This window comes from Equus asinus, chromosome 2, assembly GCF_041296235.1.
Source record: "Equus asinus isolate D_3611 breed Donkey chromosome 2, EquAss-T2T_v2, whole genome shotgun sequence".
Lineage (NCBI taxonomy): Eukaryota > Metazoa > Chordata > Mammalia > Perissodactyla > Equidae > Equus > Equus asinus.
This window is the reverse complement of record NC_091791.1, coordinates 84512714-84538580: the sequence shown is the minus strand read 5'-3', so window position 1 is coordinate 84538580 and position 25867 is coordinate 84512714. Positions and strand designations below refer to the sequence as shown.

The following is a 25867-nucleotide window of genomic DNA, read 5'->3' as shown; positions in this document are numbered from 1 at the left end:
TCCATCATAGTCTGTCAGCCAGGCCATCAGCAATGAAGGCACAGTCGTGTCCAGTTGTGTGGGATTACGTAGGGGACAGGGCAGGGCAGGCCCCAGAAGAAACCTGACACGTGTGTAATCATTGTTAGAGAAGCAGATCCACACAGACACCCTAAGACTGTGGTGCCGGGATGTGCATGAGCTTACATGGCACCACACAGGTGCTTAAAATTTAATAAACAAAAATAGCACGAAAATATTACCGTCTAGTATGATGACGAGTAGTGGGTACTTGCATGTGTTTTCTTTTTAACTGGAAAAGGCTGGTCTGTATCGCTCAGGCTGTGACACTGCACCACTCAACCCAAGAACAGTTCTACTGCTCCGCCCTCCACTCCAGTCCGTTCGAGGGGGCCACGTCTGCACGCCTGCCTTGTTAGCCCCCTGCCCCTCTTCTGCAGGGCTCAGTCCTTGTTCCAGAGAGTCAGGACTTGAGTAACGGTCTTGCCTTTGTAGCTGAGTGTGCATGTGTGCACGTTTGTGTGTACACACATCTGCATGTGTGTGTTGGAAAGAATATTCCAGCCTTGGCTTCAGAGTGACTCTGCACCCCAGCAGACACCGACAACCATAAAGCTGGGTCTCAGTGATCCTCTGACAGTACTAACTCCTGTTCTTGTTGTCTTTCTGGTTCCCCACCCAGTTTCCTATTATACAATGATGTAACCGCTGGTGATGCATACAGATGAGAGGCTGAGCCCGTCAGTACTTAAGCGCAGTTCTTCACAACCTTCCTGGAAATGGGCGTTTTCTGGCTTTGGCTGTTACTCACAGAGCTGGCCACTGCCGATACTCCAGCTCACGGTTTGCCCCAGGCCGATGCTTCAACAGGTCCAGGCCATTTCAGTATCCCCACCCATCACCTTTCACAGCAACGACAATTTGAGGACGCCCAGATGAAGCACAGTCGTCTTCCCTCTCTTGTGTCTCAGTTTTCTTTATCCACAGAGGAGTCTTCAGAGCTCTATTCGAGCCAGAGATCCCCTCTAAGCCTTTCTTTGGTTCAAAATTACTGACCAGTTCAGCCCAGTTATCACCAGCACCCCCTCTCACTGATTCTCAACTGGTGCAATTTTGGCCCCCGGGGGATGTTTGGCAATGTCTGGAGACATTCCTGGGTGTGACAACTGAGGATAGTGGGGCAGTGCTACTGGGATCTAGTGGGGAGAAGCCAGGCAGGGCTGCTGCTACAAGGCACAGGACAGCCCCCGACAACACGGAACCATGCAGCCCAAATGTTAATAGTGCCTCTGCTGAGAAACCCTGCTCTTTCATAAAAATAAGAGTGCCATTGGAGGACACAGATTTTAAATTTTGGACAACGGGGCCATTATCTTGGATCCAGCTTTAATGAATCTGATGATTCAGAGGGAAACAACTTTAATGCTGAGATAGTTTCTGCAAGACACCCAATGGGCACTCCATAATAATGACAGATTTATTCACTTTAGTTAATTTCCAAACAGGCCCATACACCATGTGTTTACAGATCGGCATTGCGGAGGACCTTCTGTTGCAGCGTATTGCCATAAATGGTGCGCTCATAGAACATATGCAAGCAATTCAGTGTGATTTGCAGGCGGGGTTTCCCGTGTTTGCTAATTGGTAACGGAGATAGAGAGACAGTATGTGCTTGTTACCTAAGTCCGTATCCTGGCTGAGAGCATCCCCACTTCGGGAGCAGCACCATGCTTCACACTCGCTTTATTCCTCTCTGTGGAATCCTGCAACTATGCACTGGTTTCACGGTCAATTCCATCACTCTTGACCACACTCTCCTGCTAAAGTTCCCCAAACAAAAACAAGGTCCAGGTCACCAGCACCACCTCTGAGCAACTAGAAGTGAGGCAGAGAAGGACGATGCTGTGCATTTGTCTGGTGGTTTGTGGACTACTAAGTGTTTTCCATTCCATCAGTTCATCTCATGCTTGTGGATGCCTATACAAGATATATCATGATAACCCTTTCATATAAGAGGAAACAGGCTGGAAAGAGTTGAGAACGAGGATGAGACAGGTGGGAACAAATATGCAGTATCTCATGTCACACTGAAGAAGCATTGGAGCAAACTCAGGGCTGCCTCCCGCCTACTTTCCTCTATAGGAAGCAGAGTTGCTTTAAGACGTGGAACTGGAGCCATGTTCTTAAAGGCCAGCTCAGAGGTCGGTCAGAATGAACTAACTGCTTAAAGGCTTCAGTGGAGCCATACAGTCAAGATACTAGGAGTTCTTGAACTCACCCCCACCTCACCTTGCTGAGGTCGATCACCAGCAATTTTCCAGTGTCTAAATTGCTGTAAATACTCAGCCCACATCCTGAATTGACAGCGTGTTTATCATTCTTTCATGCCCTCTTTGTCCAGGAAGTTACCCTAGTGGCTTGAAAATCAAACCTGGTTTGGGCCCCAGCTCTCTGCTACCTGGTGAAGAGCACTCGGAAAGAAAGCAGCGGTGTCCCCCATGTAGCTCCAAGATACTTTACTTGGTTTTAGAGTTCTGGCACCACACAGAGAGGCAGCATATGACCCAGCAGAGCTGCAGAGATGAGAGCCAGAAGCTCCAAACCTAAGCTTCAATCTTGGCTCTGATACTCGGGCAAGTGTCTTGTCCTAGTATCACCTATTTCTTTCTGTGTCCATCCTTAGGATCAAGCATGTCCAGGGGTATGTGGAGGCTGGGTGAGGGGCTTGCTAAGCAGGACTCTGGAGTCTGGCATGACTCTGCCATGGTGAAACATTGCACAGATCACTTCTCTGTGCTTCGAGTTTTCCAGCAGTAAAAGAGAGCCATTAATACCTGCCTTATCTTCTCCCATGCCTCGAGAGAGGACAAAATGCATCAGCTCATGTAAAGCACTTAGCACTGTCCCCAGTACAGAGTGAGCATATCGTAAATGTTCACTGCTACTGTTATTTTTATTTTCACCTTGAACTGGTTTGCACAGGCAATACAAGCTTTGGATATAAATGAAGGATGTTTATACTGCAGAATCTCATATAATCATTAGAAAGCAATCATGTGGCTGAAGGATTTCAGTGATATGTTTTCAAATAAATCCCAAATAAATTGTGAAATCGTAATTCCCAAGCAAGAAATAATTAAAAGGTAAGATTTGGTGAGGAGCTTTTTAAAAATACATTTGACCTCATCGTGTTATAAGGCCCAACAGTTCTATGCTTCTGAGCCTCCATATCGATGGGATCAACTGCTATTATCTAGTGCGAAAACCTTCCTAAGGCCACCCTGAGGACCAGTGTCAGGTTGGCTGCTGAGGAACCAATCACCTGGCAGCTTGTTCAAAATGAAAAATAGATTTCCAGGCTCAATTCCCAGAGACTCTTAAGTTGGCGGTTTGTGATGGGACCTGGGGTCTATATTTTTATCAAGCTGCCCAGGTAATTCTGAGGAGCAATGAGGTTTGGGGTTCAGGGGACAAGAGAACCTGGATGTCTTCTAGAAGTATTCAGACATTTCAGAGAAGCAAGGGAGCTGGGAACATGGACACCAGGCCAGGGTAGGAGAAGACTTTCCCACACGGTGTTACAATTGAAGCTCCCAGAAATTCTTGCTACTTCTTCTAGGTTAAACATTTTTTTCTCTGCTTTAAACTTACATATTTTCCCCATGCTCCAAGATTTGGAATTTACCTTGATGCCTCACTTTAATCTCCTAGGTCAGGATGTCGCATCATGTTTACTTTGTCTGTTTTTGTTCTAGATTCTGATTTCTGAGTTTTCAGCCCCAGTCTGGCAAGTGGACCTTAATCTCTTCTGCAAGATGATCCAGTATGACATCTGGCCCTAGTTTGGGGCCTCATCTCCAACAGAAGATTGGGAGGAGACACTGAGCTATGTCCTGCATTTCTAAAGAGCACTATCTTCCTCGTCCACTGCGGGCGAGAGGGGTGGGTAAGTGGTAGACGTGACCTCAGACCACAGCAGTGACCTCCTGCCACAAGGTCAAATGTCAGGGCTCTCCCTGTCAGCCTCCTGCACAGGGCCTGGCATAGCACATCTATGGCTGGCTTGTTTGCCTATCATTTTTCAAGGTTACATTTATCTTGAAATTTTCTATCCTCTTGGAAGCCTAGTCTACTCCAACAGTCAGTAAAATTTCTTCTTCAAGGAAACACGTTGCTGCCGTAAAATGCAGCCATCTTCTCACCTTTTACCTCTATAAATGGACCATCAGCCAGGATCTACTCATCACCTTTCATGAACTTAAAGACAGCAATTAAGGCTTCTCTTGGCCTCTGGAGTCAGTGACACCATTTTGACTTCCTATTAAAACATCCCTTCATATCTGTATGCCTTTATTCAGTAGGAGACACAGTTCTCCAAAGGAGATACGCCCCAAACTGCAAATTAAAAAAATTATCAGTGTTGCTTGTCACATCCACATTAACCCATTCTAGCTCCAAAAATATCGACATTTTATTTTAAGACTTTTTTATACTCTTTCGCCCACCTACATTCAGATTATCATTTAAGATGATTCTCAATTTATTCATCCTCCCTAATTTTGCATGCACATATTTTTCTGTCTTGAGAATTGTCCATCAGAGTTATGTCACTATGGTAAAGTCAAAATATTTCCCCAACAAATCCATCAAATGAAGCAGAGCTTGTGACTTTGCTAGGCCACTGTATAAGACTTACCTTGGGAGTCAGTGTTCAGAAATCATCTGTTACTCTTTAACTTTAAATATGTGAGAATGACATGTTGGGCCTCATAAAGTACACCTAAGGGCATACTCCTGACTTCAAAATTATACAAGGATAGAGTGCACGCGCGCACACACACACACACATCATGAGCCACTCATACTTTGAACTTAGCTATAACCACACCCAATAAAATATTAGCAAATTGAACCCACCATTGTATAAAAAGAATACTATATCATGACCAACTCTGTCTCAGAATTGCAAGGATGTTTCAGCATGAGGAAATATATTAATGTAACCCACTACATTAATATATTTAAGGAGAAGAATATCATCTGAACATGTACCCATAAATTTTAAAAGAATTCAGCATCCTTTCCTGATAAAAGGTTTAGCAAGCTAGGAAGAGAAGGAAACTCCCTGACTTGATAAAAATGGTCTCATAGGAACCTAAAACAAACCTTATAATGCTAAAATATCGCTTGTTCCCATTAACATCTGGATTAAGGCAAAGATGTTGTCATAGGCAGAATAGTGGCCCCTCAAAGATGTCTATGTCCTAATTCCTGGAAACTGTGAATACGTTACCTTACGTGGCAAAAGAAATTCTGCATACGTGATTAAACTGAGAATTTTGAGATGGAAAGATTATCCTGGATTATCTGGGTGAGCCCAATGTCATCACAAGGGTCCTTAAGTGAAAGAAGCAAGCAGGAGAGGTAGAGTTTGAGTCAGAGAGAGATTTGAAGATGCTACACTGCTGGCTCTGAAGACAGAGGAAGGGGCCAGGGGAACGTAGGCAGCTTCTAGAACAGGGAATGGATTCCCCCTCAGAGCCCACAGAAGGAACACAGCCCTGAGGACAACCTGATCGTAGCCTAGGGAAACCCATTTTGGACTTCTGACCTCCAGAACTATAAGATAATAAATTTGTGTTGCTTTAAGCTACCAAGTTTGTGGTAATTTGTCAAAGCAGCAATAAGGACCTAACACAGATGCCCACCTCCAACATTGCATTAGAGGTCATAGCAAAGGTAATATGAAAAGAATTGAGCATAAATATTGGAAAGAAAAAAATCAAAATTGTCATTATTTTCAAATATGTCTTTCCACCAGAAAATCAAAGAGAATTACTGACAGACTATGTTTATAATGGAGTTTAGTAGAGGAACCCAGAATAAGATCAATAAAAAAAAAAACACTTTCTGTATACTAGCAGTAACCAATTAGAAAATATGATGGAAAAAAAATTCTGTTCATAAGCACAATAAAACTATAAAATACCGAGAGATAAATCCATTAAGAGATTGCAAATCTCCAAAAAATGATAAAATTTTACTAAAAGACATTTAAAAACACTGAGTGGTTACAAAGATACACCATATTATTGAATGATGTTTATGTTTTCCTCATGTTAATTTGTAAATTCTGTATAATCTCAATCAAAATTCCAACAGAGGTTCTAATAAAATGTGATTCTAAATTTCACCTGAGGAGAAAATGAGCAAGAATAGCACCCCACCACAAAACTATAAGAGACAAGAAAAAAGTAAAGACAGGACTGGGCTTATCAGATTTCAAAATGATAGATCACTCTAGTAAACCAAATAGTATGGTTTTGTTGCAAGAGTAGAGAAATTGATCACTTTAACAGAAGACTAAAGCCAGAAGCACACCACTTACGCATGGAAACATAGTATATGGTATTTCAAGCTAGTGATGATTTTAACTAACTAATTGACTAAATAACTAATGAGCTACTTAGCAAACACTGTTGGACTGTCAGCTATCTATTTGGGGAAAAAATTGGATCCCTATCTCCCACTGTGTATGAAAGTATATTCTATGTGGATTTGTTGGGAGCCAATACTCTTTAGATCTCGTTCTCCAACATGTCCTACTGGGAGAGCTAAGAATGCAAGGCCCAGGCCATTTCTCAGGACGAACATCCTTGAGGAATGAAGTAACATCTCTCTTTGCTATAAAGTGGCTGGTTCCCTGAGCTCAGTGGTCTTTCCTGTAATGGAGCATGGGTGCTCTGCATCACCCTCACGGGGTTGGGGGCAAGGGGAACTGATACAAATATGCCAATGCTCATCCTGCTGCTGTGCTTTGAGAAATAAAGTCATTTGTCTCTGACCCAGGAGTCTCATGTCCTCTTACAGAATCCATGAAACAGTAACAAGGTAGCTAATAAGGGGAGTAAAATCAAATCCCAAGACCTGTCAAGATTCAAAAGCTAAAGAAATAAAACTATAGAAGTAACAGAAGAAAATAGGGTCTAATACTTTTATATCCTGGAGCTGCAGAAACATTTTAAAGAAAAACACAAAATCCATAAATCATAAGACAAAATTTAAAAAAGATGTCATAGATAAAAATAAAAGACAAATGCACCTTGATAGAAAATATTTTTAACACATAGTAATATCTTAATATGAGAATAGCTCCTCAAAATCAGTAAGTACCTAATAAAAATGGGTAAAGCATATAAATGGACAGACAATTCACAGAAAAAATATGTGACTGATAAATATGTAAAAAGGTTCCTACCCTCACTATTAATAACAGAAATGCAAATTCAAATAAGAATGAGATCATTTTTCACTCGTTTTCACCCATGAAACCAGAAAAATGTAAAAAGACTGAATACCCAGTATTAGTGAGGGTATGGCAAAACTCTTGGTGAGAGTACAAAGTGGGCCGGCTTTTTTGGAGAGCAATCTGACTATATCTACATAAATTAGGTTTAAAAATTTTGACCTGTGGAACCAGCTTTATAAGAAATGTAGAGCACAGCTGCTGGGTTGAAGCCAAGGTGGGGGCTCTGTCAGGCTCCAGCCTCCCCTTTGCATGTGTCCCTTGTCACTCCCCACAACATATCCAACTAAGTCAGAACTTCAAGGACTTTAGACCCTGAAACCACTGGCTTAGGGCAGTGTGTAAAATAAGTTACCTTTTGTAAGACAAAGATTGAAATGAAATCATCTCGTAGGATTTGACTGTGGTATGGGACCCCTCGGTAAAGTGAACGAGTCCCGGATCATCAAATCTTCCCCTAGAACACCAAGAGTATTACTCCCCAATTTCTCTCATCACTCTGTTTGGAACAAGTGGAGCTGACACTGAGTATCAGAAACTGTCTGAAACAAAGAAAATCCCATCAAAACAAGGTTTAACAAAGCAGCTGGTTAAGCATGGTGCTTAATCAAGGAGAAAATAAATAAAAACAACCAATCAAGAAATACCTTGATGAGGAATATTCGAACAAGTTACCCAAGAACAAGACTGAAGAAGTCTTTGAAAATAGATAGGAACTGAAAGAGTGAAATCTTTGGAGCATTTTACTTGCGATTTGTAAAGAAAATTTGAAATTTATGAAAAATCTCAAATTGATCACACAAAGGACCATCTGCCTGGATGCTATGAATACTTGAAGACTCACGTTGTGATTTTGAGTCCAAATCTGAAGCTTTTCTCAAACAGTATTCTCTGTTTACAGGTTAATAAGGATTCCCCGTGGGAGCCACTGTTTCGAACAGCCTATGAATGAGCCTTCTGCTAGACTTTCATACAATCAGCAAATTTAGTCCCAGATGACCAGAGGGGAATTGCCCAGATCCAGTATGAGGCTGAGGCAGGTAGGGGGACAGAGGGAGGCTGGAAAGCCAGGCAGCAGCTCCCCAGAGTATTTTCCTATAATAGGTATTAACTCAATACTTTAAGGGTAAGTCAGTTAGCCTTTCTCACCTGCAAAGAAAATCATAAACTTGTGAGAGGTGGGAGCTGAGAGAGTAGCTGATGTCACAAATTCTACCTACCTCAGTTCTCTCACCTTTCCCTCTTAGTGAGTCAAGGCTACGCCTCTAGAGAGAAATGAAGAGAAGTGCCAAGCACACCTCTTCACCCTTGATCGGTTCACAGCACGTAATCCATGATGCCTTTCCACAACTTGCCACCAGTAATGACTCAGCCATCGCTGGCAGGAAGGGCATTCGGAAACACAGTCAACAAGCCTTCATGGACTTGTTGACTTAACGGCCAGGGGTTGTGAGAGTAGTTAAACAAATACATAAATAACACAAACCTCACTCAAGTTGAATGTCAAAAGAGCTCCTTCTGCAGAGCACCATATCAGTGATACAACAGAGAAATATTGAAGAAAGTCCAAGTAGAGGAGAAACCAGTGAGGGAGTCTAGACAGAAGAACTCTTTCTTGGTTAAGCTCCCAGGTTCTATATGATTCTCAAGCTGGGCAGCTATAAACATCTGTGGGGTCCACCCACAGAGGTTCTGATGCAATTGGTCTGGACTTGGGTAGGTCCTGAGTATCAGAATATTTAAAAGCCCCTCAGGAGATTTAATGTGCACTCATTGACGTGATTCTAATGGATAGGCAGAGTTCAGAACACCTGGTCCACAGTGCTAAATATCAAAGGAGAAGTCTGCGAAATGGCTCCCATTCGGGTGATGAGAAGGTGACTGGAGAAATTCATAAGATCAGTTTCGCTGGAATACCAGGAGAGGAAGGCAAACCGGCCGTGAGACGGTGGGCCGTGAGCACAGTTTCATTTGTGAATGAAGGTTCGAGTTTGTTTGTGAATGCAAGTTAAGACCCCAGTGACAGAGGGTGAAAGGGCCAGGAGAGAGTTTAATTTTGTTTTTGTCCTTTAAGAAGAGAAACTTGCTCTATTTACATACAGAGGGGAAGATCTGGTAGAAAGAGAGTTTGAAAAAACAGGAGAAGGGACATCCAATTAATCAAAGCTCCACTGAGATAGGGCAGAGTAGGGTCTGGATGAGAGCTGAGCTGCTGTGAGGAAACTAACATTTATTGAGCATTAATTTTGCTAGATACCAGGCTAGGCACTTCATTTGCATGATTTCATTCAGTCTTCCCAGCAAATCTTTAAGGACCTTTGTAACATAGAAGGTTCTATATCAAGAATTTGGGGTTTTGACTGTTCCATATTAAGGCCATTTCCAAATCTAACACTCCAAATGATTACAGTGATCAAAAAAGTCTTCTCATCGGCCTAACATGATTTACTATAGGAAGAACTATCTAAAAGAAGTATAAAGCAGTGCAACTTTAAAATAAAGAAAATGATTGACAGAAATCTGTCAAACGTCTAGAGTGCCTGTACCAACTGTTCCCCCCCAGTACCTGAGGGCCATATTGTGAGCAGCCATTCCCAGAGCTCTCCTCCCCAGGATACAGAGGGCAAAGGACAGAGTCACTAAAGGAGAGTCCTCGTCACTGTCCAGGTTCTTCGAAGACTGAAAGAGCAAGGATGTTAATTTAACTTTCACGCGGGTTCCAACATGCACCAACATAGAGTCATAAATGCAGAGTTCTAGGAGGCTAAGTCAGCATCGTGGTCCTCCAGTCCCCACTAAAATGACCAGAGGGATGAGGAACCCTCTGCTTCCTGAAGCAGTTTCTTAGTGGTTGGACATGAAAAAAAGATTAAAACAGAGAAGCTACTTTAGGAGAGAAAATGGGCTAACATTTGGCTCCCTTGCCTAATTTCCTGGAATTTTGAATATGACACTTCAGGTCATGAAGATGGTCAGAGCTTACAGTCAAATGAATGCTCACCTTAACACTATCCAGTGCCATTTTAACACTATCTGGTGCCACCTTAACACTATCTAGTGTCACCTTAACACTGTCCAACTCAGGGGAGAGGCATGCCTAACAGGGAAAGAGGAAGTACAGGAATGTCGCACAAATGAGGGTTTTGTGTTTTCCCTATAATGAGGAGCCCACTGAACTGACCATAAGTCCACAGTCAACAACTAAATTAAGGGGGTCATCCAAAGCCAGCTTTAAAAAAGAGGCAGGGGGAAAGGCAGAAGAAATTTAAAGTCAAAATGTCTTCTGCAAAAAAAATGAAATGATTTTATGAAGCAACTAAGGAAAGAGGAGAGCCATCATGGGGCTAGCCAACAACATCAACAGATTCTTTGAATCTCTCAGTCACCTGAAGAGGCTTAGCATGGGTTAAGATAGCAACACACATTCTCCTTGTTGCACCTGGAGAAAGTGAATTCTGCCACCTGCTCTTCCTACCATCTGTTTTTAAGCACTCACGAAAAAGTCAAGGACCTGGGCTAACGTCATACTTTGGTTTGCCCTTTACAGGTCATAGGATACTTCATCAACTGCCGAGGGGGTGTCTTCACCTTGGATCTATTGTCTCCATCAATAACATGTTGATTCAGCTTTTGTCAAATCCTGACAACCAAAGTCAACCATCAACCGTCTCGCTCCATTTCCATTCTTCCCCTTTCTCCTCCCTTTCCTCCTCCTCCTTGCCTGCCCTCCTCCTCTTCTTTTTATAAGCTGTCATTGTCCTTGGTTTCATTTCTAAGAGGCCGCATTCATCTCCAGAAGTGTCCTCAGCACGTGAGCGATAACGCACAAGAAAAGTCACTATGGAAGAAACTTGAACCATCTGATTGCTAAATAGAATTTGCACGTCCACGATTTGGTAAGTTCAGTAAGTCCTCTGGATTTCAGCACAGATGTACTCTGTACAGAAATCTCAAAAAGTAAATTTACAAAGAAGTAAAATTACAAAGAAGTTCCCAGAATTTTAAAGACCTGCTAGAGGTTTAAAACTGCACTGACCCCTGGGCACAGTATAGACAGAAACATACCTTCAAGTCTCCTTCATTGGAGACATGGTAATGAATTCTTAAATTTAATTTTGCTTAAGTGTTAAATAAACATTTATCCAAATACACTTTTTCTCTCCTCTATTTTATTATAGTCTACCATAAAGTATAAAGACATGGACTTTACAATTTTCCTTGTTTTTTTAAAGTATTCGATGCCTCCAGCTCTCACCTCCCTTACCTACCTCTTGTCTTTTCTGTGCACAGTACTGAATCCACTCTAGATAAACATTACAGTAGCTGGCTCGTGTTATCCCCTGGAGACAGGGGACATAGTCATCATCGATGTTAATGTTGAACATCGCAAGGTCACGCTCAATGTAATGCCACTTGGTGAAAGGCTGCAGGGACGTCAGGAGTGGTTCATTTTTGATCCAGGAGAGGAGTTTGGGGGATGTCACCATAAAGTATATTATACTCTGCAGAGAGAAAGCAAGATTGTGAGCGCTTACAGCGATTCTAAAGCCAGAAAGACTTTTTATTTACTCTATCTCCTAAAGTAAATAAAAAATCAATATCAGTGAAATATGAGACATGAAATCCCCACATGTGGTATAATTTGTAGTCCCTGCTAGATTTAATGCATAGAGCCCATTTGAGACATTCTAAAGTGCCGTCTTTTTAAGGGTCACTGTAGGGAAGTGAGAAGAACAGGATGCTACAGAATGCACCAGAACAGAATTTCCCTGGTGAGAAAGAGTGACAGCCAGCCCTCTCCTCTCTGAGGGAAGCGCCCAAAGGCACTCTTGGGTTACTACAGGCTTCTGTGGATGCTGGGCTGGGCTGATGCAGCTGAAAGACATTGGGGCAAACCCTCTTCCAGGGCCCTGACCAAAGAGTGTTTAATGAACTAAAACAACATAGTTCTTGTGGGAAGCACTCATGGCGTAAAACTCTTGCAACACACATACACACGTAATTCTGGGTGCCCAGACAGTGGACATCTGTGATGCGTTCAAAAATAGCCCATGTTTCCCCTCCATCAGACACTCCACTTATGAGTCCCAGTTGGGGAAAATGATACCATTGGGCTTTCTTATTCTGAGTCACAGCTTTACTGAAGGCCATCTTGTAGTTTTCCGATGAATTCACCCTTCAAAAACGCCTGGAGAAGTAAAAATGTGACAGAGAAAATGGAAACCCAAGTTTCGTGTGGGTACATCAGCCAGAGATGAACGTATACAGTGGGGAGTCCCTTCTACGCTTTACTACATCTTCATTTTCTCAGGAAAAGGGAAGTGGCCCTCAGGGCCACTGAGGCTGGGGAGGATCCTGGGAACTCCTTCTGCACCTCCTCTGGAAATCACAGCAACAAGGAGGGGCAGCATTTGATGCAAGGAGGCAGTGACACGTGTTCCCGCAGAACCAAAGCCTTAAAGGATGGCCTTCTCTGATTATAAAAGCACATTCTTTCCAAGTGAGAAGACCGAAGTGACGCATGCGGAATGGACGTGACAGGGCTTAGGGGATGAGGCTGTGAAAGTGAGCCGGCAAAGAGGCACTTTTCTAGGCAGCCTCCCCCGTCCCTCCTGCTCTTCCTCCCTTTGGCTGGGATATGAAATCTGGAGCTCCAAGGAGGTTGCTGAGGTATCTGGTTTCAGGTGATTTCAGGAGTTTGAGCAGGTGAGCAGACAGCAGACACACATGGTCTCTGGATTTGGGCTAAACCACCACAGATGCCTGACTCAGCCTCTCTCTGCAGGGAGGACCGAGGGCGGCCCGGGCAGGGGGAAGGCTAATGTGTGGCTCATGGTGTGCAGCCTTCCTTCTTTTGAATATATTCTCTAGTGGGCTCCACAGTCCACCTGACCCCAAAATGGGGGAGGAGGCAAAGTGAAGTCCACAGACAGTAAGTAGAATTCAGTAGTTCACTTGTCCTCCCACCTTCCGTAGCACTACACCCAGGACAACAATGCCGGCCTTAAGAAATCCCTTCGATGAAAGGAGGAGGGAGAGAGGAGAGAAGGAGGGTGGGAAGGCAGAAGAGGCCAAAGGATGCTGACAGCGGAGGTGAGAAAGACAGAAGTGCTATTGATGCCCCCTTTTCATCAGTGTTTTGAGGTTTAAAATGAGAGAATGCCTATGAAGCACTTAGGTACATATGCAAGAAATAAGAGCAACGGCCCTATCTTTGGCATCTATGACTTACCTACCCAGCAAGCTCAAGGCTCAGGGCGGGCAGCAGTAGCAGCAGCCTAGGAGAGGTTTGGAGCAGGGGGTGAGGGGCTGGTGGCATTAGGGCACAGGAGACAGCTGAGCCTGTGGTGGCCACGGGAGGGCACAGCTAATATTTAAACATGTAAATTCTGAATCTGGAGGGTGTTCTATTGTCTTCTTGCTGGCAGGATAATTGAAAGCTTCTGTGAGGTAGAGGTTAAGTACCTGGTCCAAAGTTACAAGCAGAAGAGGCTCTGTGACCATGGCCAAAGGCACAGCTCCTCAGCTGACAGTTACGAAGGGTAAAAAGAAATGTGGGCTCTCTGAACATCTGGCTCTAGCAAACATCTGATCTAATTTTTCCCAATACATTCTAATCACGTACCAGACAGGAATAACAAACAAAAATTGAAAGACGAACGTTTACTTCTTCATTCATTTCGAAGGAAGAGTTAAAATAACCCCTCAAGCGATGAAGTCAGCATAGTTAACGAGGACCTTGAATCCCAGAGGCTGAAACTTCCTCCTCTAGGTCTGGCAAAATCTTGCAGTGTAGACATCCGAGAATAACCCTGGCCCCACGCTCAGCTTTCCCATGCGTGCGGGACTCAGTACTACCCCTCTCACCAGGAAAACACACAATCACCCCAACTAGGTGCAAACCATACCCATTTCCACTTTACTTAGCAAGAAATTCTGTCAGACAGACATAGTCAATGAGCAGTGTGAAATCCTTCAGAATCTGTCAGGGTGAAATGGATACAATACTAAGCAAAACTGATAAGTAAGGACGTGAAAATGAATTGACTGTGGAGAACTTGATCCGCGTCGAAGGAAGGGCGTCCTCGGCATTAATTCACCCTATCTGGCTCCTCCAGCAGGGATCCTCCTGGTTTCTCATTTTAATTGTAGATCAGCGTATTCCATCAGACAACTCACTCGAGGAAGGGGGCCCTGGCAGGCAGACCAACGTGTCGGGTCTTTCACTCTTCATTCTGCAAGGCAGGCGATAAGCGCATCTCCTTTTGGAAGGAGCTGGGCAGAAACAATGGCAGCAGGAAAACCAGCCCCGCTCAGAAAGCTGATTTCTTGACTGCTAAGAGGGTTTTAAACACTAATAAATGGAGGCGAGATGGAGGAGACACCAGGGAAAACCTCAAGTCGTCAGGAAGGAAATGATTTCAAATGTATTCATAAAGGGTGGGGGGAAACTGACCCAGTTTATTAGGAGACAAAAGGAATTATTCCAAGTGTTTCTTCCTTTTCAATTTGCCTGTTCAATAAAAGAATGAAACGAACTCTTGAAACTTGAAGCGATTCAGAGCTACAAAGGCAATTTTGTTTACCAAGTAGCCAAGGCCAAAGAAGAAAATATTCATTTGTTTTTGCTCTAAAATGCTGTTTCTTCCCAGTCCTGAAATTTCCTTTAACTAACTACACCAGGGCCGTGTGTGCAGTTCTGAGCTGCCGCTCACTGGAGGGTAGGAGGCACTGAGTGCTGAGTTCAGAGAGAGCCTCGCCTGAATAGGCCTATTGGTGCAGAGGTGAATTAACCAGGAGGGACCCACCGTCAGGCCCCACCTGCCCCCAAATCTCAGCCCCTCCTGAGCGCTGATTTGGAGTTAAGAAAATTCTGTTTCTGTTGAGCACGAATATGTCTGTAGCGGTTCTCAAGCTATGTGTCACATCACTTAGGAAGTTTATTTCAAAATATTGGCGCTTGGGCACACCCCAGGCCCATAGAATCAGAACTTCTGGGTAGGACATGGACATCTGTAATTGTCTAGCTTTCTGGGGGAGTCTGATGCCACCAGTCTGCCCCTGGATTGTGAAAAGCATCCTGCTAGGTAACAAACCATCTCACTGCATACCTCTCCTCTCCGCCTGAAATTCTCATGTTAGCATCGCTCCCCTTTCTTAGGAAGCAGAGTTAAGGCCACTGTTTTCCCACAAGCCAACTATTACCTGGCAGATTCTGGGGGCTTCCCTCAGCCCTCTGCCATTTGCAGATCATCCTGGATTTGTTTATCAGATTGCAAATTGTCATTTTAGAAAACATGCAAGGGATTGGGAGGCACATTTCCAGGAGTTAGGCGAGGAAGAATATCAATTACCAGTCCAATGGAGGGAGACATGAAAAAGCAGGTCCTGATAGGGGGCCCCCGAGGCTTCTGGAAAAGCCAAGAGGGTAGATCCAGAGGGCACCTCATCCATTCTCTCTGCCTTCTCTCCCACTCATGGTGACCTCACGTGATGGGGCCAACTCTGTCTACATGACTGGCCCATGGAAAGGCCATTTATGGGGAGCTCTAGATTCACAGAGATATGGTTCAGTATTGAACCCCATTCTCGCCAATAATACCTGGAGCAGGTCGCTCAGACCCTTGCCTAAATTTGGATCTTGTCCATCCAGACTATATGGCCTGGACTCTGGATTTCACATTATCTGGAAGCTTTGTTCATTCAGTCCAAAAAAGGCGCTGGGTACCTTGATACGCACGTCATCACACTGAGCTCTGGAGACCCAAAGAGGAATCTGTTGTGTGCAGTAGCTGTGCTTAGGGAGTTTCCAGAAGGTGAAGTAGAAAAGATTTCAGAGGAAGGGGAGGTGAATGCCAGCCACAGACCCCAGGGCAGCCTGGAGCATGCAGAGAATACAAGGAGAGAGGAGCAGGAAGAGGATGCAGCCATGAAAGGGGGTAGAGATGGGAAGCACAGAGAGTGTGTGCATGTGCATGCATAGGAAAATGAGGAAGCGGGGAGTGGAAACCCATACAGAAACAACAACGGAGGGCTCTGGATGGCAAAAGAAAGAGTGTAGCCCTATTCTTGAGGTAACAAGTAGATGTGTGGCTTCAGGGCTCATCCAACTGGCCAATCTAGACTCATACTGCTAGCCCCAGCTATCCTCTTCAGAGTAAACTCCTGGCCACTTGCTTCATGGGCCTGCCAGTCTCCTTGACCAGTCAGGCCCTGGATCCAGCCCTCTTGCAATGACCCCATCCTGTTGCCACCTATGAACTAAAAGGGATACTCAAGGGACATTTTCTCTCCTATTTGAGGGAGGTGTCAGAGAGAGCTGGTTGCCATTTAACATCTGTTTTCTCTTTCCATGAAAAAAACAAGCATTTCTATCTGAGTTCATGGCCGCCCAGAATACACTTTCCAGACCCCCTCGAAGCTGGCAAATGACAACTTTCTGGCCAACGTGATACAGCAGGAGCATACTGTGACAACTTCTAGGATCTTTCTTAAGGAACAGCTGGTGCATGCCCTTGGTCTTCATTTTCTCTGTCCTTTTGTCCATCCATTTAAGCCTGGAGCTTAAGATGGGGGAGACACTTAAAATGGCAAACCTGGGAGCCGGAAGGAACCTGGGTCCCTGAGAACTTCATGGAACAGAGCTACCATACCAGCCTTCATGTGTGTGTGAGAGAAATATACTCCTTGTGTGTATGTCCCACTGTTATTCCATGATCCACGCCAAATCTAATACCAATCGATATACTGAGTTTGCCTAGAGTGGACTCCATCTGAAAAACTTCTCGTTGTCTCATTTGTAATGGCTACTGGAACACCACGGAAGCAAAAGGTCACAACTCTCTGATCTCCCCAATTTATGTTAGGTTAGGCAGAACATATATAGTGTTGTGTGAGAGTTGGATGTAAAGTTTTGCATGTCTCTAGCACACACAAAAGTGGTGAGTATGAACCGTTAGATCTGTTTTAAATATTCCGCCACAGAGAAGGGTTTCACAAACATTTCTTGCTGAAACCACTTTGGGTTGTGATAATTAGAAGTTATTTAACCTTCTGGCTTTCACAGTCTGTTTTCTATTTTCTATAAACTTTAGCAGCGATTGCTGCAGATGCTGGGGCTCCTCAGAGCAGCTATTCCAAATTTCCTCCTTTTTAGTTGGTTGAAACTCCTGAAACATCAGGCACCCAGGTTATCTTTTTATTTTATATTTCCTCATTTCTGCTGAACCACCTGTCTCAGCCTCAGCTGGCAGGGAGTTTGGGGTCTCAGATGGCTGAGCTTCCTCGTTTAGAATGTCATTAAAATGTGGACCCCTCTGAGGATCATCCAGGGCTTCCAGCACACAAAATGCTCCCTCAGAATAGGAGCCACCACAAAGACTTCCTCAGCTACGGCTGTCCTCGCCTGTTCCTTCTCTTAGAAAATACCGTTGCTCCTATTATCACGCTGCATCCTTGGGCAAGTCTCACACTTGTTCTCCAGGAGACTTATTCCAAACCAGTACATTTTCTGAGGTTGAACACAGGTTGGGCAGAGGTGGGTACGGAGCAACTGAAACAATATGGCCTTCGCTCCCACACGAGTGAGGAGAAAAGGCTGTCATCGTTAATCCTGATTGGATCATTTAGCTACATTTTTGAGTTTTTATCATCAGCTTAAAAAAATAATTCTAGTTCTAAAGCGGAAATTGGCAGAGCATCTAAATTGACATGGATAACTCGTAAACACTGAGGCTTGGTAATCTTTCCAGGATGTTTCAATTTATCATCACTATCATCACGAGCAACTCAATGCTGTGTTACAAGTGAAGAAACAGATCTAGGTAAGAAAACAGACACCTCTTAGTGCCTAGGCTTAGAATACGACCTGGGGTATGAACCTTAGGCTAACCAAAGCCCTTGAGAATTCTTCATGAAACCAGTGGTTCCCAAACCTCGCTGGGCCTCTGATTCAGAAGCTGAGGAGAAGCCTCAAAATCTAACTCTTTATGAAGTTTTTCAGGAGCCTCTTGAGCCAGCCCAGCATCACTACTTAGACAGGTGCATGGATCCCAGGGCAATACCTTGATGTAGAATCGGATGAGGATCCTTCGGAGGTCAAACACCTGCAGCATGGTGGCCGCGTTGTTGTCAATGATGCTGTAGCCCTCCAGGATGTACTGCGTGCGTGTGATCTCCCAGGTGAGCCAGCGGAGGTTAAAGGCGGCATTGCAGGACAACAGGTGGGGCAAGTGGCCCGGTTTGCAGCAGCAGCAGCCTCTGTCATCCTCGTCGCCTTCCATGATGGCTTCCACCTCTCTCTGCTGGCAGTAGGTTCCTGGCAGAGCACAAACACGAGGGAAGTTATACAAGAAGTCCCAGGATAACCGTTTAGAATGGATTTTCCCTTTGCCTTCATTAGAGGGGAAGATGCTGAAGAGAATCTAGGAATCAGGAGATTTATTTAATTCTTAGTTCAAACAGTGCCCCCAAGTAAGTCACAGTTCTCATAATCAACTCTTGTACTAATTCACATTCATTCTGATTCTTGTCTCCTCCCCCATTTTTTGTGTAAAAGGAGACACACTCTCATGGGGGTCATAAACACAAATGGCTGAAATGTAGGATGGTTATAGCCTTGAGTTCCCCTTCCAGAAACGTGCAAGTCAAGGCTGAGCAGATAGGATGCTAAAGAAAGACAGTAGGGGATATGTCTGTGAGCAACCAGGTGCATGTTGAAGTGTTAGCAGGAGGGGCGCCCTGGAAGAGCTCCACTGCCAAGCTGCAAGGGCACAGCACCTCACCTCATGACGGGGAGCAGGACGTTGGGTGGGTTGAATATATTTCCAAAGGAGTTAATTACAAAAACATGATAAAAGAATGAGTGTCAACAATCTTTGAAAATGAGACACCATATCTTCTTCAGCAATTTTGTTAATGATTTGAAGGAAAACATATGTAGTATGCTAATGACATGAGGTTACTGGTACCATCTGGAATGCAGAGTTCACAATCCAAAATCATCCTAGCAGACGGGATGGCAAACTGAAACTAATACACTGAAAATTAGTAGAAATAAATGGAATATCCTACATCTAGGTTCAAAAAACCAGCTACACAATTTGTGAATATACAGTAACATATTTAACAAATACTTTGGTAATTTCATTGATTATCTGAACCCCAAGTATGATAATACTTAAAAACTGAATGTGATCTTGGTAGCATCAAAACAAAGGGATAGCATGGTGCAGAATACACCTGGTATTATTCCTTTGTATGCTACACATAAAGAGTCACTGATAAAATGAAATAAAGCTGGAGGATCTGAGCAAGTTTCACTTTCTCCATTAAAAAAATGATAGTACATTAGTACTGATTTGAACATGAATATAAAGATTGTTAGTTATACATCAAGAAAATACAGGGTTGTAAAATAACTCAAAATTATCTTACTGAAGAATGACTGAAAAATCCAGGACTTTGACTTTGCAGAAAAGAAGACTTTGGGGAGAATGATGGTTGCCCTCAAGAACTATCTGAAGCTATCATACGGAAATGGGAACTGGATGTTCTCTGCAGTTCCAGAAGGCATCATTATGACCAATGAGAGAAAGCTTCAGGGCATAGAGTTTATTATAACAAAGATCATTTTAACAACTGGGAGTTCAACAATGAAATGGACTGCCCAGCAAGGATAAGAGGATAAGGACAGAATTGGTGGTGACAAAACCAAAGTAAGAGGTAATAACCATGGGTACAAACCACTTGAAATATGAGTCACAGTGAAGAGAAGACTAGAAATAAGAGCCAAGCTAGGAAGGACAGCAGAATCAACGGAAGTAGTTGTTATTGGTGGTGGTGGTGGTCTGTCTATTTTTCAAGATAGTTGAGTCCTAAGCATAGTTATTGACAGAAGGGAAAAAGAAGGACAAAAAACTGAATCACAGAGAAGGATGAAATCAGAGTTCTAGAGGACAGATGAACTGGGTAGCTTAGGAACAGCAGAAAGAAAAGGCGGATATAGGGATGAAAATAAAGTTAAATGAAAAAGCAGCTCACACTGGAAAATAAAATAGTCATTCGAAGCAGAGTCAGGAAGGAGAAAAAGTACAGGAAGTGGTAGAGAGTGGCAGAAAAGAAAGAGGGTATGAAAGTCCTTCATTTTAAGAGAAGTTTGCTTCAGTATGGGCCTGCATCCAGAAATTATTTGTCAAGAGTTACTATTTAAATATGTTTAAAGTATTTAAAATAATTTGGGGGTATAGGATATCTTATAAATTTCAGCAGAGAAGAACATTATTTCAGTGGAAGGCAGTCATTAACAAACAGGTTTTGAAGGAAGGTAGTAGCTACTTGATTTTGGTCAAGTTACTTGACTGGTCCACACTTATTTCTTCATCTGTAAAATGGGCTGTTGTGAGGATAAAATAGAGTGGCGTTTGTAAAGTCATTAGTAACCACTCAATAAATTACTATTATTTCTACTAGACTGTAAGCTCCATAAAGACAGTGACTGGCAGGTAGAAATTAGTGAATAAATAAATAAATGAATGAGCTAACATACAAATTAATTCACTCACCAAATATTGAGTACCTGCAGGGTGTCAAACACTGTTCTATGCACTGGGGATATAGCAAAGAAAAATATAAAAATCTCTGTCCTTGTGTAGCTTATAAACTTAGGTTGAAGAACACAGACAATAAACAAATCAATAAGAAAAATATAAAATATGTCAGATGGTGAAAAGTAAAACAGCAAAAGAGCACAGGGAGTGCTGGGGTGGGTATAGCTATTTTAAATGGGTGGATCCCAGGAAGCTTCTGGGGCTGTGTGAGTGGAGTCATGGGAGAGCAGTCAGTGCAGGTAATGTCTGAGAGAAGAGTACTGGAGGCAGACAGAACACCAAGTCAAAGGCCTTGGGGTGGGAGCATGCTCCTCATGTCCCCAGAACAGCAAGGAAGTGGCTAGATCTCTAGGGGAGTGAGCAAGCAGGAAAGCAAAGTGGTAGGAGATGAAACAGAAAGGTGACAGGGAAAGCTCCCACTGGAAATGAGTTGGGGAGCCCTTGGATGGCTTTAGTTCAGGAGAAATGTTGCCCCTAACTTATGTTAGAGGAAAATCACTCTGGCTGCTGTCCAGAGGATGGACTGTCGAGGGAGCAAGGGTGGGAACCAGGACATCAATCATGAGACTGTTAGTTAACAAAGATGAGAGACAATGGCGTTTTGGAACAACATAGTTGGAGGAAGTAATGAGAAATGATGTGATTCTGTGTATATGTGAAGGTAGTCTGGTAGGATTTGCTGACCAATTTGGATATGGGATGTTGAAAAGATGAGCTAAGAATGATGCTAAGTTTTCTGACCTGAGCAAGATGAAAAATGAAATTACCATTTACTGCGAAGGGGAAGATTGCAGAGGGAGCAGCCTTTGGGTGGGCTGGTGGGAAGATCAGGAATTTGCTTTTGCATATGTTAAGTTTTGCCTGCCCATTACTTATCAAAATGGAGATGTCAAGTAGGCAGTTGGATTAAGAAATCTGAGTTCAGGGGAGAGGTTCTGGGCAGACATTTATAACATCTGAGAGAATTATCAGTATGTAAGGGTTACGTAAAATAATCTGGGGAAAGAGTACAGATAGCATGGAGAAAAAGTCTGAGAACTGAGCTCTGAGCATTCCAACATTTAGAGGTTGGGGAGGTGAGGTGATACCAGCAAGTAATTGAACAAAGTGGCCTGTGAGGTCAAAAGAAAACCAGGAAGTCACAAAAGTCAAGTAAAAAAACAAAGAAGAGTTTCAAGAAAGAGGCAACATCAGCTATGTCAAATGATGCCTATAGGTCAAATTACATGAGGAATCAACTGTTAGATTTGACAATATGGAGATGAATGGTGATCTTTGCAAGAGAAGTTGCAGTGGAATGAAGAGAAAGGGAGGGAACACCCGATTAGAGCGAATTCAAGACAGAACGGAGGCGAAAACTCACAGACAGTAAATGTAGGCAACACTTTTGAGGAGTTTAAAAAATCTTTATGACCTTATTTTTATTTTTTTGGCATCTCATTGCACAGGGCCTGTACAATGTTGAAGAGAAGTGGTGGCAGTAGCATCTTTTCCTTGTTCTTGAGTTTGGGGGGAGGTATTCAGTCTTTTAGCTGTAAGACATTAGCTGTAGGTTTTTCATCATGGCTCTTGATCAGGAGGAGGAAGTCTTCTAGTTTTCTAAAAATTTGTATTGAAATCAGCAATAGGTATTAAATTTCAGCAAATGCTTTTATTGCATCTATTGAGATGACAATATGATTTTTCCCGCTTATTCTGTTATGGTGAACTATCTTGATTAATTTCCACATATTAAACCAATCTTCCATTACTGGGATAAACATCACACGTTTATATGTTGCTGGATTTGGTTTTCTAATATCCTGTTAGGAATTTTCGCATACACATTCACAAGCTACATTGGTCTTGTTTTCTCATGGTGTCCTTGTCAGGTTTATATATGGAGTTTATGCTGACCTCACAAAATGAGTTTAAGAAGTGTTTCCTCTTCTTCTATTTTCTGAAAGAGTTTAAGCAAGATTGGTGGTAATTCTTGCTTAAAGGTTTAACAGAATTCAATAGTGAAGCCATGTGATTCTGGAGTTTTCTTTGTGGCCAGGTTGTTTTGTTTTTGTTTTATTTTCCTTACGAATTCAATTTCTTTAGAACATGTATGTCTATTCAGATATTCTTTTCTTCTGGTGTCAGATTTGGATAGGTGTTTTTCAATGAATTTTTAATTTCATGTAACATGTTAAATTCATAATATTCCCTTATTATTATCATAATGTCTGTAAGATCTGTCGTAATGTCCCCTTTTTAGTTCCTGATCTTGGTAATTTGTGTTTTATTTCCTTTTTTCTTAATTGGTCTGGGTAAAGATCTTTCATTTGGCAGACATTTGGTTTCACTGATTGTCTTCTATTGTTGCTCTATTTTCTCGTCCATGGATATCCTGTGTTTATCTTTTTTATCTTCTTTTCATTTGCTTTGTGTTTTACTTTATCTTTTTCTTCTAGTTTCTTCAAGTGGAAGCATAAGTTAGAAGTTGCCAACTTCTTTTCTGTAAAGAGCCAGAGAGTAAATATTTCAAGATTCGTGGGTCACATATGGTCTCTGTCACTGCCTTCTTCTTCTTCTTTTCTTTCTCCTTCTCCTCCTTTCTCTCTCTCTGTCTCTCTCTCCCCCTACCTTCCCCTCTCCCGTCCTTTGAAAACTGTAAAATTCCTTCTAAACCCTGAGTCATAATTGGCCAACCTCTAGCAAAGATCATTGATTTAAAACCTTTCTTCTTTGCTATTATAAAACGTTAGAGCTGTAAATTTTTCTCTATGCATTGCTTTAGTTGTATCTCACCAATATTTTATATGCTCTGTTTTTGATTTCCATTCCATTCAATTATTTTGTAACTCACCTAATCAGTTTGTATTTCTTATAGCTCTGCTATTAGGTGTATGCACATTTAAGGCTGTTTTGTCTTCTTGATGAGTTGACTTGTCAGTTATTATGAAATATCTTTATTTTTGTAATATACCTCATCTTGAATTCTGATATTAATACAGCCATTCCAGCTTTCTTATAATTATCATTTGTAAGGGATATAATTTTTTAACCTTTTATTCTAACCTATCCATATCTTTGTATTTAAAGCATGTCTCTTGTAAGCAGCATATAGTTAGAACTTGCCTTTTTATCTAGTCTGATAATCTCTATCTTTTAACTATAGTGTTTAGTCCACTTACATTTAATGTGACTATTTATGTGACTGGGTGTAAATATACCATCTTGCTATCTGTTTTTATTTGTCCAATTTTTTTCTTTTTGTATTCTTTCCAAACTTTTCTTTCTTTCTTTCTTTTTTGGATTGAATAACTTTTAGTATTTTATTTGGTATCCTCTATCAGCTTTTATATCAATTAGCTATAACTCTTTATTTTTGCAGTTTCCCTAGAGATTACAATGCGTATTTTTACCTTATCACAATCTGTCATGGATTGATTTCATACCACTCTTTCTATAATGTAGGATTATTACAATGGTATATTTACCTGCTCATGTCCTTTGTGTCAAACATTTTACTTTAGCCTATATTTTAAACCCTACAATACATTGCTATTATTTTGCTTTAAACAGTCAATTTTTAAAGGCATTTTAAAAGAAAAAAGTATCTTTTCTCACTTATGTGATTTTCGGTAATCTTCATTCTTTTATGTAGAATCAATTCTCCATCTGCTATCATTTTCCTTCAAGCTGAGGAACTTCCTTTAATATTTCTTATAGTTCAGGTCAGCTGGTGATTATCTCAACTTTTGTTCATTTGGAAATATTTAAATTTTGCCTTCACGTTTGAAGGAAATTTTCCCTAGATGTAGAATTCAGAGTTGATAGTTTTATTTTCCTTTCAGCACTTAAAAAATATCATTCTATTATTTTCTGGCTTGCATTATATCTTATGAGGAGTTGGTGATAATTCTCACAGTGGTTTCCTTGTATATAATGTTTGTTTTTAAAACTCTCTCAGGGTCTTGATAAAATTATGATAAAAAATCTCAGATGCTCTTATGGTTTTTCTTTACCTTTAATTTTCAGCAATTTGATGAGTATGTGCTCAGGTTGGGTTTTCTTTTCATTTATCTTGCTTGGATGTATTGAGCTCCTGGGATTTATGGATTGATATTTTTCATCAAATTTAAAATATTTGAATAATGTTCCCTCAACTTTCTTTCTGCTCCTATTTATCACTTCTCCTTTTGGGACTCCAATTACACATATGTTAGAATGCTTGATATCGTTTTATTTTCTTTGGTCTTTTTTTCTTTTTCCTGAGGAAGATTAGCCCTGAGCTAATATCTGTGCCAATCCTCCTCCACTTTATATGTGGGTCACTGCCATAGCATGGATGAGGAGTGGCGTAGGTCCATGCCCGGGATCCAAACCTGCGAACCACGGCCACTGAAGCAGAGTGCACCCAACTTAACCACTACACCACAGGGCTGGCCCCTCTTTGGTCTTTTTATTATTTATTTGGATAGTAGTTACTGCCTTGTCTTCAAGTTCATTAATCTTTTCTTCTGTTAAATCCATCCTCTAAATTTTCCATTTCAGACATTGTTATTTTATTCATTTCTAAAATTTCAATTCTTTGATATTCTTTTCTTCCTTATTGATAGTCTTCATTAGTTCATTTTTAGGATCATTTTTCCTTTGAATTCCTAAATATTTTAATATCTGTTTGAAATTTCTTTTTTGTTAACTCCAACATCTTTGTGTGTGTTTCTATTTACTGTTTTATTTTCCTGGTTATGGATCATGTTTTTCTGCTTTTTTATATATCTAGAAACTTTTATTATATGTTGGGCATTGTTGACATTATAGTGTTGACAGTCTGGACTTTTATTTTCCCTTAGAAAGAGCTATATTTTGTTACGGAGTTAATTTATTTGCACATCAGCTTGTCAGTTTGATCCTTCTGGAAGTTGTTTTTAACCTTTGGTTGGTAATGTCTAGAACAGTCCTTATTCTGAGATGATAAGAT

At 41.9% G+C, this 25867-nt stretch overlaps 1 protein-coding gene across 4 annotated transcripts in view; it reads right to left on the bottom strand.

The window, feature by feature from the left end:
* The window catches only part of PCNX2 (pecanex 2), a 281436-nt gene that overhangs the window by 17671 nt on the left and 237898 nt on the right, over window positions 1-25867 (bottom strand). For all 4 annotated transcript variants that reach the window (XR_011496310.1, XM_014854585.3, XM_044758805.2 and 1 more), the window contains 3 exons: window positions 18370-18623; window positions 11575-11808; window positions 9873-9985 (listed from right to left, as the gene is read on the bottom strand). Coding sequence is in view for 3 of the 4 variants with exons in the window: in XM_014854585.3 (XP_014710071.3) it covers window positions 9873-9985; window positions 11575-11808; window positions 18370-18623 (601 nt within the window). In the remaining variant the exon portion in view is untranslated. The remainder of the gene's footprint in view (window positions 1-9872; window positions 9986-11574; window positions 11809-18369; window positions 18624-25867) is intronic.